The following is an 18,783-nucleotide window of genomic DNA, read 5'->3' as shown; positions in this document are numbered from 1 at the left end:
CAATATAACGTCCATTGAAAACAACAGCCAAGTTTAAAGATTAAAAATAATAATAACAAGAAACACTTACCGTTTACTCATCGCTCCACATGCGTCCTCCTCCCACGAGGCTGTTTTAAAAAATTTAAATTGCTAGATGAAAACGTGATTAAATATTTAATTACTCTTAACATTTAATCACGCTTTCCCTCTCACGATTAATCTGGCCTTTTTTGTCTAGTAATAAACCTGAAAATATTTCACTAAGGTAGCAAACACGGGCCGAAAAAGATTTGAACTCAAGACCTACTGCTCACATCATGTAAGATTTTGTAGAACTACAATCTATTATTCTAAAAATTTAAGTTGTTAGATGAATGCGTATTATAAAGGACCAATTTGGTCTTCTTGCAGTATTATCCTCCATAAGTCGTCTTCCCAAAACAGGAACATAATTTCTAAACAATAATAAAGAGTGACATTGCTATAGAGAACAATGCATCCACACAGCATTAACGAAATATTGCTCAGCACCGAACATATATAGGTTTTTCCGTTCGCTAAACCTATGAAATCTTTCATATGCATAACTTATGATTATATGAACAAAATAGGGACTTTGTTACATCACGGATCACTCTCTATCCATTATCACCCTCCGCTCTCTTTTAAGACGAGGGAACAGAAAGGGGGAAAAGAAAAACATGCATTCGTGTGTGTAATTCTCAGTCTCGCTCTCATCGGTCATGTTTGGCATGCGTAGATACCGACACCGAACAGAGCATTCATTTGCGTGGGACTTGATCAGCCTCGGGGCCGGTAGTAATAAAAGAATTTAACTTCACCTCTGTAATATGTGCAGTTTCAAGATTGATCAGGGTCTCTTTTGCGATTGCTCCTTCTGGTTCAACTTCACGAGGAGTTCAGCATATAGAATCTCGTTCCACGCGTCAGGCACGCCGGGGAGGCACCAGTGGCTGCAGTCTTGGAATCTAAGAGGAGATCTCCTCTCCGCATCTGTCAAATGTTGCTTCCTATAAATCGACGGGTGGCCGTCTTTCCTATAATCCGTCATCTTGGTTACATTTAGGTAATTGACGTGGGTTTTCATTCCTCTAAGCACCTTCTCCAACACAATCATCTTTGGAGGATATTCTCGAAGGTAAGTCTCGTTCTTGATGGGCTGAGTCTCGCTGTCGCATTGTCCGCCCGAATTCCATTGTCCGCCACTGCACGGACAGAAGAGGACTAAGTTAAAGATTAAGCTTTTAGGCAGATAAGCTAAAAAAAAGCAGCATGAAAGCACCAAATGAAGCAGCTTCAAGGAAATTGATAAACGGTACGTGCGTACAGGATATCGCATCATTTAGTGAACTAATTTTGTCAATCAATCTCAGTATCTCTGACATTGTTCAAACATTAGACAGTTAAAACCCTTCAGGATAAAGTTCAGTTTTATCGTACAAGAAAGTACTTTTGGCCAACATTATAGAAGTAGCAGCTATTTACCCTTACAAATTAGCAACAAACTTCATGTAAAAAGAAGTGGATTAAGAGTGATCTTCTACGTGAAAAAACCAAACGCTTTGGCAACATTAAGATTATGAACACTGCATAATTTTCATCTATTATATAATCAGATGAGAAATCATATTATCATAGATGTACATTCACCTGCATAGCTCATCAGCACTAGTTCATATAAACTCGTGGACAGATTGTTCGGGGGCTTGCGAAAACACAAATGTCCCAGAAATCGTCAATCCCAAATCAATTGAGCAACATTTTCTACATGAACTTTGCTAATGATATCACATACAGAAACAATGCATGCCCACGAGCACGCCATGCCCACACAGAGAGAGCGGTAAAAGAGCAATCATAGCATACCTAAAATGGGAGTCGGAGTATCCTCTGAAGAATACAATAGACTTCATGGGGTTTATATTGGCATCGACCCACCTCGCCCATGTCGTAAGAGCTTTCCGAAAAGCCTCTAGGACATTTAATTCACCATACACGTGGCTACCTTCTTGATAATAGTCTTTCCTGAATCATTTAATCATTCTTTGAGATTATCTGAACAACGGTAACAATGATCTCTTCTTCTATGTGAAACAGAACATCACCGATGAAATCATATCTATCTACCACATTCACGATCAAAACAAATGGCATACCCTTTGGAAGTTTTATCGTGAGTCCACCAGTGTCCAGTGTTGAAGATTATAACGTCCGCATCTTTATACTGATCGGATGACCTCCCTACCAAATCTAACCTAAGTGTTTCCTTTGTAGATCCGTTCTTGTCGGGCATTTCCCATTCTCGAACCAAAAACGGGGACACAAAGAACTCCACCGTGAAGTCGTAGTCCTACCAAATACCACCACGAAAGCATTAGCGCAAAGACAAACAACAGAGTAGACACGTATTGAGCAAGAGGGATGCGAAATTCAGGTGATTTGAATGGGAGAGCAATTCAACAACCTACTTTGAAAATGAAGGAGTAGGAAGCTTCCCCACGAAAGTGATGTCTGCCATTGGCTTCATAGACTTTCTTTTGATCCTTCACCGAGCCTCGCAGGATGCAGACCAGCGATTCCCACATATTCCTGTTCAAGGAATCACCCACGAAAACCAGCCGCTTCCCTCTCAACAATTCGATCATGTGACTCGCATTCAACCTGATCATTCACAACCTTCTTACATCAACATAGAATCCCAGAATCTCCAACGACACAGAACAGAGACAATGTAAGTAGCAGAACATCAAAAATGGTAAAGCGGTGTTTGGAAAAGAAAAAACGAAAAGCTCGACGATCTTCAGTTACCTATTTTCATGGCCAAGCAAAACTTAAAATTTGAAAACTCCTAGATGGAGCAGATACAAAGATAGAGATACACCCAATCTCAACCGAAAGTAGTTTAGAAAACAATAAAAAAAAAAAAGCAAACTTTTCTTCATGGCTTCAGGTTTGACCTTACAAAGAAAGAAAAGGCAAAAACAACAAAAAGACGAAGACGAAGAAACAGAGTGAACTGGAAGCACACACATACTTGATAAAGAACAATACCCACACTCCAAATAGTAGATCCACGATTAATTATTTGGGTTCTAACCAAAGCAAGAGCACAACGAAATCACCTCAACAATCATGGTAAAAATCAAATCGATGTCAAGCGCATTTATACCTTGGCAGATTGCAACCCTTAGGCATCCATTTCAATTTCTGATAATCCTTATCCGGCCTCCCGTTGAGTATGCAATTGAATTGCTCGTCGATCAGCGAGCACGAGCCCGGCTTGTAAAGTGGGTACGAATCGTCCTTCACCCACTGTCCGTCGAAGAAATCGCACTTCTTCATCGACTCGATCCAATCACTCATCCCCTGCTTCGCCGACACCCCTGAAACAGTGCCATTGCTATGTTTCTTCAACAGCGAGGCCGTGTAGTTCGTCTTGATTTGCTTCTCTCCAACAACCTCCACTGCCTTCACAGTGTCGTTCTTCGCTGGTGGAGCGAGTGGCTTCGCCGGACTCTGGGTACGATTAGCCGACGAACTCGGCACGGCAACACTCGTCTGATTCTGCTTCCGAACTTCAGGCGTCGTCGGTTTTGGCGTTTCCACGTTTGCTATGCTCTGCGTCGCGTTCTTCACTTCGCCTTGCTTCGACGCTTGAGGGGCAGCCGAACTCGGCGAACTCTGAGTAGTGTTTCGCGCAGGCGGTGAAGCTGTGCGCACAGAGGAAGCACTCGCGGTCTGATTGGGCTTAAAAACTGCATCTTTATCATAATTCACTGGGCCTTGAGTGCTGTTTCGTTCTTCCGGCGATCGAGAACCCGTGGCGTCCGATCTGGTTTGAACATTGTCTGTAGAGGAATGAGAGGACGAGACGGAACTGTCGGTAACGACGACGTCGTCGTTGGGGAAGAAGTAAGAGAAGAGGGGAGCGGACTGAGATCTGTGAGAATCAGAGGCGGTAGTTGCGGCGGTGGGGGCGGTGACGAAGATGTTGGAAAACCAGGGGGAGGAGGAGTCGGAGGAGGAGGAGGGAGAGGAGGGGTTGAGGAGGAGGAAGAGGGTGAAGGCGACGAAGGCAAAGGTGAGGGCGTAGGCGAGGGCGGCGGTGCGCTTGGTGCGGAGGAGGGACTTGAGGTCGGAGTAGAAGAAGAGGAGGTTGCCTCCGCCGCTGATGGGGAGGTGGTGCTTGGTGGGGTCGGCCATGGAGATTAACAGTGCCCTCTCTCTCTCTCTCTCTCTCTCTCTCTACTCCGTTTCTTTCTCTGCTTTTGTGCAGAGGCGAGAGAAGAGACACCCAGAAGTGGAAATGCGTTTCTGGGCGTGAGTGTGGAGAGAGAGAGAGAGAGAGAAGAGAGAGAAGAGAGAGAAAATGGTGGGTTAGTGCGCAGGGAGAGAATGCGAAGTGGGTGGGACTGTGACCGAGTGAGTGCTCCAAAAGTGAATGCGAACGAGCGAGAAAGAGATCGCTATGAACGGACGAAGACGATCGTCAATGGAGTTCGGAAGATCGTTGAGTTGCAAGAGGGCGGATGCCTTTGACCTTGGTCTTTGGGGGTAATTACCAGGAATGCCACTGGTTTCATGTGAGTCTTTCTGCGTTTTCCATGTTCTTTCTATTTAAATAAACGAAAAAGTTCATCTGAATCCTCCGAATTTTCCAGATGGATTTACCTTTCATCCCCATTTTTTTTTGGGTCCAAACTTTTATCCCTACTACTTCGCCGGTGCCATCCGAAGTAACCCCCTCCAAAATGTGAAGTTTCAAATTGTGAAATAAAGTAATCCACCTGATAAAATCGAAAAATGGGTTGCAAAAATAATTATCGAGATGTCTTCACGTGTTCTTCTTCTTCTTTTCTTAAAATTTGTGCATTGTTTTGGTGGCAAAATCAATCCTTTTCAAAAAAATCCAGCAAGCATTAGTTTGATACGAACTGACATCCAACTTCTCCAAACAGATCTTAGGACGTGATAGGAGTAAGATATTCGTAATACTTGATAAGATCGCATAATTAGTATTTCCGTTTCAAAGTGCATGAGCAGTTGAACATATCTAAATTAAATAATTGAATAAGAGATATACGAGAATCGGATGGTTGCTCAAATTTCAATTTGAGAATTTGAATTCTATTAGTCCACTACTTAGTCTAAATTAAATTTGAATTTCTCAAGTTTTCTTTTCTATCTTGGTTTTTTCATCCTCGTCTTTCCAAAAGGAGATCAAAATGAGATTCGACATATTTTGCTCGTTCTATATGCAATGTTTTTTTAATATGAATTATTAAGTAAAAGTGAGAGGTGTCTTTGTGTTCCCCTTAAAAATTTCTTACAATTTGAAAATCTTGCATTAACTTTTGGATAAGGTTAGCATTTGCATGGTATTTGATACGACTTGGCACGGCTCATTTCGATAGATACTATTATCGCTTAAATAGAAGTACGTCGGGAATTTACTCTCAATCTCTAAATATGATAAGTGACCTAATGTGTCATCTATGCGACACTAGTAAAACATATAAAAATGTCAATGCTCGCCCAATGATGTCAAGTGTATTCATGAGCGATTCTCATTATTCAGATCTTAAGATTGAAAAGTATCAATAACCGTCATATTTCTTTTCAAATAACCACCATACTTCGCTATATATATTATATATAATGATTAAACTGTCAAACAAAAGAAAAATGAGCATGTGAGATGTTACGTGTCTTTGACAAGTAATTGTTCATTTTTTCAAAGATTTAACGAGGGCCGCTGGCGGTAAATTATATGAGCAGTGCTTTGGGTCCCAAATTAAAAGTTCAACAGAAAAGGCCAAAAAGTAAAAAAGAACGCAAGCAAAATAGCTATAGGAGAAAATTCGCCGGGAGTGGCAAAAATGGTAATTTCGGTGGGTCGGTCACTCCCTCACGCGCTTCTTCTTCTTTTTCTTTTTTTTTTCTTTGGTCGAAGACTTTCAAAGTTATTTAAAAAAGCGCATAATCAGTTAAATGGCTTTCAGCGCGTGGGTCCACGTGTCGCTGTGCTTCGATCCCAGACAACATCCCCGCAAGCATGGGCGTGACCTCACCCGATCATTCCCGCGCGCTGCGATTCGGCGGCCCCGTGACCGCCGATTGAGGCTGTGAGGGCGGCGATTACAAGCGACGGCACGGCCAACGCCTATGCCATCACCAATTGGAGCCGGATTACGACGGCCCCGTCGCTTGGCCGTCTCGCGAAAAATCGCCAGCGAATAAAAATATTTCCATTTTGTGAGAGGTTCGAAGCAGATGCTGCAGATCCTAGAGCAGAAGGCCAACTAACAGGAAAAAAAAGATGCTTATTACACGAGGTTCGATGATGCTAAGATTGCCTTAAGATGGATGCATCTTGCATTAATTGCATTGCACCCACCTGCTAATCTCCTATTTTAATCTGTCAACTGTCCTTTCCTATAGCTGATGGAAAACGGCGACAAAAAAAAGGGGGGAGGGACAAAAGTAAATTATGCCCATTTTGCTGTGATATTTTTACCTTGGACATTTTTTGTAACGTAAAAAATCACAAACTATAACACATTTACTTTAAATTTTTTAATTCCAAACTTGTAGCAAGATAAGACATTTAACCCCTGTCAATATTTCGATGATTTTTAAGCTAAAATGATGTAGTTTTTATTTCACTTAAGTCACGTAAGCGTCATGTCGACAAAGTTTGTTTTTTGCCATCCATATTTGCGGACTTTTAAAGTTGCTCATTAACGGAATTTTGATGAAGGGTCAATGTGTGTTACGGGTTTAAATTTGCGATTCTTTGTGTCTCACGGTAATATAATTTGTGGGTTTTGGTGGCTTTTGTCCTCTTTTTAATGCATGCAAGGACATTCTTGTCTAGATTTGGAATCAATGAGCTCAATGGATCACAGTTGTCCATCTACTGGACCTAAACCCAAACGGAAATCTTCCATAACATGGCGTTGTCTTATTATGCGCTGGTGACATGTATGGATTGATATTTTCGCCGTAATTTCTTGTTCGAATATCATATTTCTTTGAATATAAATAGTATACTGTGCAATATGCAAATGACTAGAAATATACCAATCATTCTTTCGAATATTCGCACTTCAATGTGTCAAAACCAACCTCCTTGTTTCAAAAGATCGCCGAGATGAATCAATCATTTAGAATGTGAGCTCTCGTATTTGTTTTTCCAACTTTGTGTGCAAATACAATATGCTTTCCACCCAAAATAATGGGTCGTTGTTTTTCAATAAACAACTTTATTTTTCTTTTTCTTTTTTTGATGGAACGAAATGGGGAGAGAAGACACTCACCGACACCGTACGATAATTCACGGCAATAGTACGGGAATTTCACATCAGGCGCAAAAAGTACAGTTTGTCTTCCATATTGTTTCTTTCTTTCTTTTTTCTTTTTTTTGGTCAAAACTTCCATATTGTTTCAAAAAGCAAGATGATAATTACGTTGAAAGCACTAAAATTTATTACGAAAGTATAATTGCATCTGAAAACATACAAAAAATGTAATCAAGTCCAAAACTTGTCAAATTTATGCAATCAAATCCTTCTGTTAAGTTAGTTTATTTAAACCAACGAAAATAAATCTGACAAAAAAAAAAGGATCAATAAAAAATGCTAACATAACAATTTTTTTAAAATATTTTTTCTCTTATGTGGTGACGATATGGCCAAAGTATGACATTTAAAGAGTCTAACTCTACCACTTAGTTCAAAGGGCCCATTTGATTCGATTCGTGAATTAGCCCCGCTATGAGTTTACCGCATTTACATATAGTCTTTATTACAACACAGAGAAATGAAACGGTTCGAATGAAACATGATGATAAAAAGTAATAAGAATATTTAGGCTATACACCTCATTTTCTCGAGGTTGTAGTTCAATAGGTCAAAGCACCGCCCTGTCGAGGCGGAATCTTTCCAATATAATTTTTTAACCGAGATATTGATCAAATGAAATCGAAACACTAAAAAAAATGCATCTCGAAACTCAGCCCCAAATCGATGAATTGAATTATTTAGCTCAACCAGCCAATGGGATTCAAATTTAAGACCATACATTTGATTTTTGGCTTCTAAAAAATCAAAGACAGCCGTTTTACTTTTCTCTTGAAAAAAAAAATGAAATAGTATACGTGAAATTGTCCAAATGCTATTCTCAAATAAAAGGACAGACCTTTTCTTCTTCTTCTTTTTTTTTTTTTATAGAAAAAGACAATCTAATATTTCAAACAAAATCGAAAACTCCTACGGTAGGAGTCCTACTTGGCCAACCAAAAATCGCCGGATGAATTGGAATACTACCTGAGTAGATACACAGCTGCATTTTTATACAAGGTGTTTTGTAATAGAATTTCATGATTTGGAGACGTTGACCGTTTAGTGGAATTGACGCGATGAATTGTAAATTCGAGAAAGCGAGATAAGCCCCTCAATTATACGCGCTCCATCTTATACATTACCTGATTCCCTCCGAACAATTATTTTATTATTATCATCATTTTTTTTGGGGGGTCGGATTTCGAACAATTATAAAAAGAAGAGGCATAAGTTAGCGCGTGCAGTGCACCGCTCGATCTGATAATTCTTGATCTGCGCAATCTTCAAACAAGCATCTTTTTTCCGGGAAATCCGTACGATTTGCCGTGGACACGTGTCGAGCCACACAAATCTAGGCGTTGGTCTGTCGGCGATCCATTTCATTGATTTATTTATTTTTTAAAATTTAATGTAACAAAAAATGGATTCGCAATTGATGGGGCCCCCGACGCGACGAAAGGTCGTGACTTGTGACAATGCAGTGCAGCCACAAGGGTACCATCGAGCTCATTGGACCAACCGTTGAGCTGTACGGAGGAGGAAAATTACGGGCTTACGTCGGTTCAATATCTGAAAAAACTCAAACTTTAACATTTGTGATAATTCTATTTGGCTTTTTTTATCTCATAAAAATCCTTCAATTTTTACATTTATCTTAATTCTACCCTAAACTTTTATTTTTATCTCAATTCTACCGGCCTAATATCAAAAAAATTCTTAACTTTAGCATATATCCCAATTATATCAGAAACTCTTTTTTTATCTCATAAAAAATCTTCAAATTTTACATTTGTCCCAATTTTATTCTAAACTTTTACTTTTGTCCTAATTATGCCTGCCTAATACCAAAAAAATCCTCGACTTTAGTGTATGTCCCAATTATATCCAAAACTCTTTTTTTTTTTTGTTTCATAAAAAACCTCCAACTGTTACTTTTGTTTCAATTCTACAATCATTAGCCCTTCGTCCATAATCATCATTAGTTAATCTTATGTGCGTTTCCACGTTGTTAATGAATTACATCTCAGTAAAGCCGACATGAAAAAACTCATGAACTTATCTTCCGTAGTTTGCTACCCTTACATATTGTCGAGAGATATAGAATCACTCAAGATGACACGTTTCGTATTCTCTTTAGTACTCAACAGCCCAAAAAAATGGCTAAACATAGAGATATTTGGACTAACGATCTAAAATCTCATCGTCCATGAAACCTACCGTTTCTAAATTTCGAAAATTCATTGGTAAATTCGGCGAGAAAACTCGAGCCATTTAGGATTAACGAACGATGATTATGGACGGGAGACCGATAATGGTAGAATTGCGATAAAAGTAAAAATTTGAGGGTCTTTTATGAGACAAATAAGTTTTGGATATAATTGAGACATATGTTAAAGTTGAGAGTTTTTTTGGGCATTATATCGGTAGAATTATGACAAAAGTAAAAGTTGAGGGTTTTTTATGAGACAAAAAAAAATTGGATATAATTGTCACAAATACTAAAATTTGAGTTTTTTTTAGTATTAGGCCTGTGTTTGTCAAATTATCACCTTTGTTTTGTCAAAGTATGTATGTATTTTTTTCTTTTGCTCCAATTAGTATGTATGTATATGTACATGCATTACATACATAAGTCAATTTTCAAATTAAAATGGTTTAGTGGGTGGTTTTTGGCTTTTCAAGCCAAACCAGAAGCAATAACAATAATAATTTGAGTGAAACATCTTTAACGATCCCTGTAGAGATTAATTCACTAATAGATCGAGAGGTAAGTAATTCGGCTCATTCACATTTAGATCATGAATGCTTGGAATTCATATCATGCAAGGAGACTTTGCTTTTGCTAAGATACCCTTATGAATTTTTTTGGCTAAAATCAAGAGATCAATCTTTACTGTTTATTATTATCATTTTTTTTCAAATAATGGAAATTGAGTAATGCTAGGGCTACTAAAAGGAAAAAAAGATGGACAAAAACCCTGAGGAATGGATATGACACGGTGGTGCAATGGCTTGCGCGGCCGTAGAGGGGCGGACCACTCCGCGGCGACTTTGTTGCTTAGTTATTTAACGCTATTTGGTACAGAAATGGAAACTGCCTGTGGTTCCTGACGAGCATGCTGTGATGTGCAATGCAATTTGAGACGCAAGATTAGGGTTAAACATGAAGACCGCCAACATATGTTTTCGGAATTAATGCAGAAAAAGAGGCGCAGAACAAAAGCATGCCATTAACGTTGGCGAAGTATGGTAAATGTCCTACTTTTACGACTATCCCGAGCATCTAGCAAGCCTCCTCGTAACGACTAAGTGGGTGATGAAATGTTAAGGGTGTATTAGCTTCACTAAAAATTTCATCATAAATATTTTTTTCCACGAAAAATAATTTAAATAAAAAATGAATAGTTTTTATTTGTGAGGTAAGGATGTCGTTTTCCTCCGATCACGTATTGTTTTACGGTAACGAAAGGCGTTTGTCGTAAATCGATTAATTTTTTTTATTCAAATATTAGAAATCTGGAAAATGATTTTTTTCAAAGTAGTGTTTTTCAGAGAAACAGACACTAAAAGTTCATAATGATGGACCTACCTCCAGCTCCAATGACACGAAAAGACGTGTGCCTCGACAAATAAAAATGGGTAGGGAGACTTCACTTTCGGCATCAGTGCAATGCGAGAGGAAAAGCCTACAATAATTGCTGGGATCCGATTTATACCTTGCGAGATATCGTTAGGACATTATTGGGAATTAAATTGAAGATTGGTATTAGTTCGGCCTGTCAATTGAATTGCCCAACAAACTCTCACGTCAGTAACGGGCCCTCAAACTAAGTGACCGACGAAGTTTCCAATTGGGATGGCTAAGGATATGGCCTCATTGGGTACACGAGCCTGTACCGTCAAGCGTGCGAGTCGAGTCGAAAATAGTCCGATCCAAATAGATTTGTTTTTATGCAATGCAAATCCAGCTGATCCATACTCACCTTGGCCCATATTCCTAGAATGCTTTATTATTTAATTAAATTTAGAAAAAACTTATACCCAAATTAAGGAGAGAAGATCATACAAGCGAGTTTGGTTGTAAATCAATTTACGACTCACTTAATACGGTTAAACTCATTTATGGCTTATAATTTGATATAATCAATTCATTCAACAACTCAATCAATCATATATAGGTTGATAAACGAATTTACGACCCATTTTGTCAATCTACTTGTGCTGTGTCGTGTCATCCAGTTACGTATCCTGATAGGGCTTAAACCGGTTACCCATTAGGGCCGCGCGGCGAATGGAACACTGCCGGGGGAATCCACCCCCGGTACATTTTTTTTTTTTTTGGTCGTCAGATAGATTTTGGAACGATAGAAGCGAAATTATTGTTCAGAGAGAAAACGACGTTAAAAAGGGGGAAAACGACATGTGGGTTCGAGGCCCAAATCATTGAACTACTCTTCTTCCACTCAGTCCAAAGACTTCCATGTATATTGCCTTAAAAAACTGGTGGGTTGGATTCAACTAATTCTGGACCCTACCATTTGCAAAGATTTACCATGCCCTTTCACAGTGTCGAAATTCAGTCTCGAATCGACCGGCAGATTAAGTTTTCATTGTGGAAGCAAGTTAAGGTGCTCAAACTAAATTTGATTCTCAAGTGTCCTCCGAATCTCTCTTCATACAAAGGGTTCGTTGTGGGATTCGGCTCTCCATAATTTTACTTTAAGCTCCGGTTGATCGTGTCCGGGGTTCCGACTTGTCTTTCTCGTTTACTGCAAATTCTCAAACCGTGAATTTTTCACGTAAGAATAAATTGATATCGGGTTTCAGACTCTATTGAATCCTTGTGTTTTCTGTCACCCACCTCATGGCTAATGACGCTGCATTGCCTGTGCATTTGATACAAGCTGGGTTGCCTAAGAACTCCTCTTCTGCCTGAATTTTCATTGTCTTGAAAGGAGGAAAAATTTGATGAATTTCAAGCTGAATATCCCCAGCACATATGGATGCTCCATCTCTGGAAGAAGTTCCACTTTGAATCTCAAGCAGATTCTCAATGACAAGGGAACAAATTTTGCTGCACAAGTTCCATTTTGCTAGCAAAAGGATATGCACGTTTTTTTTTCCTCTGGCTATAAATTGTCTTAGATTAGGATACTGACCGGGCAAAAGTTCGTCTTCCTCTTAAATTTTGGGGCATCGAAATGCAAATCATCTTTAACATCGACGCTATGATACTCAGTAATTTTTCTTTTTCGCGTTATTCTGCAAAGCATCGAGTGTTTTTTTCCTTTTTTCTTTTTCCGCATGTTGATAAACTTCGTCTAGTTCAGGCTATAGCTGATCCACGTCAATCCATGCATGACATTGTACCACGACCATGCGAATGTTTGTACCAAGTTGCGTGCGCTTTCATTTAGGCACGCAACAATATTTTCTTTTGCCCCCATTAACTACGACATAACTAGGTAAATCCATTCTTTCCTGCTACCACTTTAAACTAAAAGGGGAAACGCAAGACGAAATTAAACCAAAAACCAGGAACATCCCTTATTGAGGGCCTTGTCGCTTCCCATATTGGGTAAAAATGCAGAAGAGTTGTCACATAACTTGTAAATCCAACAACAAGGAAAATAAATAAATTTCACGGGCAACAAATAACTAATAAACAAACATATGTCGGCGGTCGAAAAAGATAACTTTAAAGAGGGAAAGAGGATTAGGTTGTAGAATCAAAACGATGGAATGTAATTTGAGAACCCAACAAACCCTTTAAAATAGTTACCCGATTTCCTTCGAATAAATATATATATAAATATATATATTATTTGAATGTAATTTGAAACGCAACAAACCCTTAAAATAGTTACGATTTCCTTCAAAAATTTAAAAAAAAATATTTGACGCGTGTGCCGCTAATGATTCTTAGCTCAAATTGTTTCGTGGATAATGTGACGTTTCTGGAAAATATTTTATGGGAAAGTTTTTTTTTTGCAGATAAATGACTATTTTTGGATGTTTGGTTGAGATCCGAAAATAAGCTGGAAAATATTTTTCATCCTTTGGTAAGAAAAGTCTCATTTGATTTTCTGCATTGCTGGTTTGATCTATGTGGCATGGCCGACTCTAACGTAAACAATCTTTTTGCAATTTTTATTTAAGAAAATTGAAACTTTAATGTTCTTTTTTATTTTTGAAATTTTAATATATTTTTTTCCTCCTTTCTTCCTCTGGCGCTTGCCAAAAAGAAAAAAAAATAAAAATAAAAGTAAATAAATAATTAAAAAAGAAAAGGAAGGCGAAGGAGTGCAGAGAAGATACGATGAGGGTAATCAATAGAGGAAATTATTTTCCATCGGGAAAATTTGCTTAACTATTTTGTTTTTTGTAAACTAGAAGTAGGAAAATTTCATTTATTTTTTCATGAATGTTGTTTTCTATGAAACATAATTAATTTAACATTTTCACAAATCCGTACAATGTGTCATGGACTTGGGTTGGAATTTGTCGAACCACAAATCTTGCGGTGCTCTACAAGTGCTCCATGTCGTTAGTTTATTTTTATTTAACTTTGGCTTCCGTTTGTTTCGTTGAAAATGAATAATTTTTAAGAAAATATTTTTCAAATTATCCGACATTCGGTTCACTAAAATAAATGAGCCAAGAAAAATATTTCCTTCAAGGGAAAAAAAAAAAAATACCTTCAAAAGTGGAGACAGTGATTTCTTCTTTTTAAGGAAATCATTTTCCGTGAAAACCAATCTCACTTCTCTCTTTATCTATAAGCTTCGAATTTTTTAATGTTCTTTATTAAATAATTTTCTGCTAATATTTTTTTACTTACAAAATTTACTAATTATTAGAAAAATGACTAAAATTTTTGATTGCGGTGATTAACATAAGCAATTCCAGCGACGACCGTCCTCGCAAATGGTGAACATCTCTGTAGAAGGACACATCAGTGTGGTTATGCCCACTTTTGTCTCTCCCCGTTTCCCATACTTGAGCCTTTGACTTTGAGGTTTGGTCATCTTATAACCAAACCACAGGGCCACAAAAAAGGCAGGTATAGTTAGATCGCTAATCAACTTTTATTTATCTCCATTATGTTTCAGTTTTTATTTAATTGGGTGACCGGGCAAAAGTTCTATCTTTCTCTTAAGGGTGGGGTATCGAAATGCAAATTATGTGTACTAGCTGCAATTTCATTAATAGTAAGATGCGATGCGATGCGATGTGACGTTGAACAAACCGAACCAGGTAGTCAATGAAATTAAGATGCATCCGGTGCTTGTTTTGAATACTCTAAGAGAAGCAAGCACATTCACAAACATGGTATTAGGTATAATGAGCTTCTTTCATCCGTTATAATCCATATAATAATTTTGATAGAAGTAGGCTTCCCTTGTTTGTTTTACTATTTTTTTTTTTTTGGGATAACCGTTAACATTCTAGGATTCATCTAGGGTTTTCTACTACTTTCTAGAATGTTGCCCGGGATGGGCAAAACAGTAATTTGCCCTGTGTTATGGAACATTCCCAATTAATGTTGGTGGTTAGGAAAATGGAAGATGTAATCTTAGCCACTGGATCTAAAAAAGATCTACGGTTGTAATCCGAGGCTCCCTACTATATAAATGGGGAGTCCTCATTCTCATTTGACATCCACAAATCAAATAACACAAAGCATTTCTTTCAGAGTACTCTAAAATAAGGAAAAAAAAAAAAAAAAAAAAAAAAACTCCCTTAGCTCCTAGGAATGAACCGGAAAGTATCATTGTTAGGTGTGAGCACCACCCATTTGTCGTCTAGTGGCGCCATCGCCATCGCCACGCGGCCGGCGATGGCACCACCGTCTCGAGCTAACCAAGTGAACTCCACAATCCCCATCGTTGTACCGATTCCATCGGTCCGGCCTCATTCCGCCCCTTAGAAATTAGATAGGTTGTGCATCAACCGGGCTTGTTGAATTTAGACTATCATAAAAAGTCGAGATAAATGATTAACTAACTTGCATTGCTAATGATATGCCTGTTAAAATATACTCTCATGTACAACAAGTGAATCCCTTAGCTCCTAGGGGATGAATCGAAAGGTATCGTCATTCGGCGTGAGCTTTGCCTCGATGAGGATCCTCCGCATCTGCTGCCTAGTGGCGTGGTCGCCGGCCACAGCCCCGATTGTCACAATCTCGAGCTGCCCACGATCAGCGAAGTGCTCATGCAACAGGGCCACATACGTGCTTGCTTCTCCCACCATGCTGGTCAGCACGGGACGCGCCTTGATTTGATTTATCACCACGAGTAGTCTATCCATGGCCTCATCGCATCTCGTGGAAGCAGTCTGGCGTTCCACTATCCTAAAACACAAAAGAAAATAAATTAGAGTCTAATAAAATAAAGATTTCCAAATTAAGAGATATAATACTCACTTGGCGCTCTTTCTACTGTGGGTTTGCGACCGCGCTTGATCCGCGGAGAGATATATTTGGTGCCTCTCCTCAAGCAGCTGAGCAAGGTCTTGGGGTGGCTGAGCTCTGGGCGGCTGAGCTGCTACGGGCGGCTGACTTGCAGCGTGCTAGTTTTGGAGTGGCTGAGCTCTGGTTGCCGACCTGCAACTTGCTGTTCCATGAGAGGTGAATAGTTTACTTCCGAGGCAAGACGGTTGTGGGTGCGTATTTGAAGAAGAAAGTCACATTTCCAGCATTGGTTGGTCACTACTCACCTAAACCTAGTCACACAACTGCGATCGGCCTCCATCGGGTGGAAGCGACCATGCCTCACCTACTCCTGGTCAAGCAAGTTCGGAGAGAATGTGAGACTAGAGCTTCGAGAGTGTTAAATTAGTGTCTCGAGTTTAAGCCGTTTACAAAATCCAATGTGGTTGAAGGATATAAATCGGTTTTGTTAACCAATAGGAAAGAAATCAAAAGAATCTTAATGGGATTAGAATTGCTTTTGAAGAGAACATGTATATATATTAGGGATTCGTTTCTATTTCAAAAGGAAGAGGGAGAAGTCCTCTGTTGCTAGATAACAAAGATCATGGGCACACATATTATATAATATATATGCCCTCATGTGGTGGGCTCAAGTAAAAAAAGATGTAAAAGTTGTTGACCCGTATAAAAAGAAAACAAATTTGGGAGGTGAGTTTTTTTAAAAGAGAACACTATTGCTGCAGGGTCCTTCTTTGTATTCACTGCATAGAGAAGAAATTGAAACGAACAGGGACGTTTCTTGAGGACTTGCCGCACAGTGTGTTCTTGGAGCAGAGAAAACGCACAAGAAAAGAGCCACCGCACGAAGGTAGAAAGAACGTATGAGACGTTCTTGGTTTATTCGTATGTAGAGCAAACATGATGAGTATCAGTTTTTCTCGGTGAGTTTTCTAAATGAATTCTTTGTGAGAAATTGTGAGATATTATTCATGGATTTGCTTTGGGCTTAAACAAGGTGCGAGAAACACTCGAATACATGAGCAATTATAACTTTGATTCTCCGATTATAGTGGATTATATTACTAGTTCTCCCCGTGGACGTAAATATCGACATTCGGACCGAACCACGTAATCTTTGGTGTTCTTTATCGTTCATCGTAATTTCTCTGGTAATTTCGTATTGATTTATTTGCAAGATCCGTCGGTGTTTTCGCGTTAATATCTCAACAGAGAGTATGCAGAGCCGACAAAAAGGCCCGGGCTGACCCGACCCAGCCCGAAAAGTACAGATCAGGTCTTGGTCTTCTTGAATAAGGGCCGGTACACTGAGACTCGAAAAATAAAAAAAACAAAAGCCATCTAAAGGCGTCGAATGCCCTTCTTTGCTTCTCTCCCTCTCCATCTCTGAGCACGCTCTCTGCAACAACAATGGCGTCTCTCTGTCTCTACTCCTCTACCTCTCGCCCCTCTCTCTGCTCCTCCTCCCTCCGGCCCTCTCCCTCACCTGCACCTCTCAGAACTTCGCCAACAAGCTCTACCCCAACTGCTCCGATCTCCCTCAGCTCGGCGCCTACCTCCACTACACTTATAACGCCTCCAACTCCTCCCTCCCCCCCGGCGGCGCCTGGTCCATCAAACCCGTCGCCACCGGCATGGTTGGGTCGCAGGTCCTGATGGCGCCCAGGATCAACGGCCCCGACATCTCCAAGACCGACAACATCTCCGGTGAATGTATCTGCTTTTCCTTTGTTCATTTCTTTATTCGGGATGAAACTCTACCTCTACGGTACGGCCCACTACACCTGGCCTTGCTAGTGGCCCCCTCCCTTCGTTACATAAATATTTCACTCTTTTTTTGTTTTTTCTCCTTCCCTTTCTCAACTCTTGATATTAAACTCTGGCTTTTACCATAAGTAGAGAAGGCCAACTTGACTGTGGTCCTTACACGGCCAATCATGTTTAGAGGGTGTGCACTGTGTCTTATTTACGGCTGCTTGTGACTCGTTTTGTGTTTCATTGTGGGATTATTATGTTTGACAGAATTGCTCCAATCCATGTTCTTAGTGCAGAATATTATGCGCGCAATGCCACATGATGCACATCACATGGGTGTTCTCGTCAGTACAATGAGTGCCCCTTTTCTGTTTTCCCATCCCGATGCCAGTCCCGCTCTTCGAGTAGTAAGCTTAAGTTATATGAAATATGCTAGTCGGCCTAGTCCTTGCATGACTCCGCTCTCTTTGCTTCGCCATCGCGGATCTTGTGTATATCATGTAATAGCACCTCTAGATGCTGGAGCTGGACTTTTGAGGTAGCTTCTATCGCATTTTAATATCAAGAACACCAACACAAGTGCCTGGTGATGGTGATGTAGTAGTCGGAATGTGACACCATAGGTTGAAGCTTGGGGAAATGTCCTTTCGACAAATATGCTTGTCCGTCAACCATCAAGGCTGTTGGTTTTGCTCTGTGAGCAATATGAGGACTTTGACTTGTTTTGTGCAGTGTTAGTTTATTTGCTGCAGATGGTTTGAGTCATGAAAAATACCAAAGGCAACAACGTTTACACAAAAATCTTTGATTTGCCAATGACAGCATAATTTTCACAGGGGAAACATATATGCTTCTCTACGTTTTCCACAAATGGTGTCCACGTGCCTTTACAGACAGAGCATGCTTGATGATGCCTTAGTCATCACTTGTTATGCAAATGGCTGATTAATTATGCTTTTACTGTATGCCAATTGGCTAGTTGTTTTGAACTACATATTGAGTTTCATTTCTTAACCGTGTGAGCATAAGGTGTATGAACAGTCACACAATTGTAATTCATGGTTAGAGTTTGGTTAATTAGAGGATGGCGTATTCATTTTACCGAGATAACATGATATTGTTGTGTTTTCAAGTCCAAATATGTCGACGGTCGGTGTATTCCGACATCATTTACCATCTTCGATGGTTCAAGCGAAGGGGATTTATCAGTTAATACTCCCCGTTTTT

General features: G+C 39.6%; 1 protein-coding gene across 1 annotated transcript; it reads right to left on the bottom strand.

Annotated features, from left to right (window-relative positions):
* Positions 1-540: 540 nt before the first annotated feature.
* Positions 541-4,439, bottom strand: LOC115732125 (protein trichome birefringence). Its single transcript, XM_030662790.2, has 5 exons — positions 3,173-4,439; positions 2,472-2,664; positions 2,160-2,353; positions 1,870-2,028; positions 541-1,208 (listed from the first exon to the last, which is right to left on the bottom strand). Exons 1-5 carry the CDS (start codon positions 4,204-4,206, stop codon positions 854-856), a joined length of 1,935 nt encoding a protein of 644 aa, XP_030518650.2. The 5' UTR covers positions 4,207-4,439; the 3' UTR covers positions 541-853.
* Between the last annotated feature and the right edge of the window lie 14,344 nt (positions 4,440-18,783).

This window comes from Rhodamnia argentea, chromosome 10 (assembly GCF_020921035.1).
Source record: "Rhodamnia argentea isolate NSW1041297 chromosome 10, ASM2092103v1, whole genome shotgun sequence".
Classification (NCBI taxonomy): domain Eukaryota; kingdom Viridiplantae; phylum Streptophyta; class Magnoliopsida; order Myrtales; family Myrtaceae; genus Rhodamnia; species Rhodamnia argentea.
The sequence above is the reverse complement of the archived record's forward strand: the minus strand, read 5'-3'. Positions and strand labels throughout refer to the sequence as shown.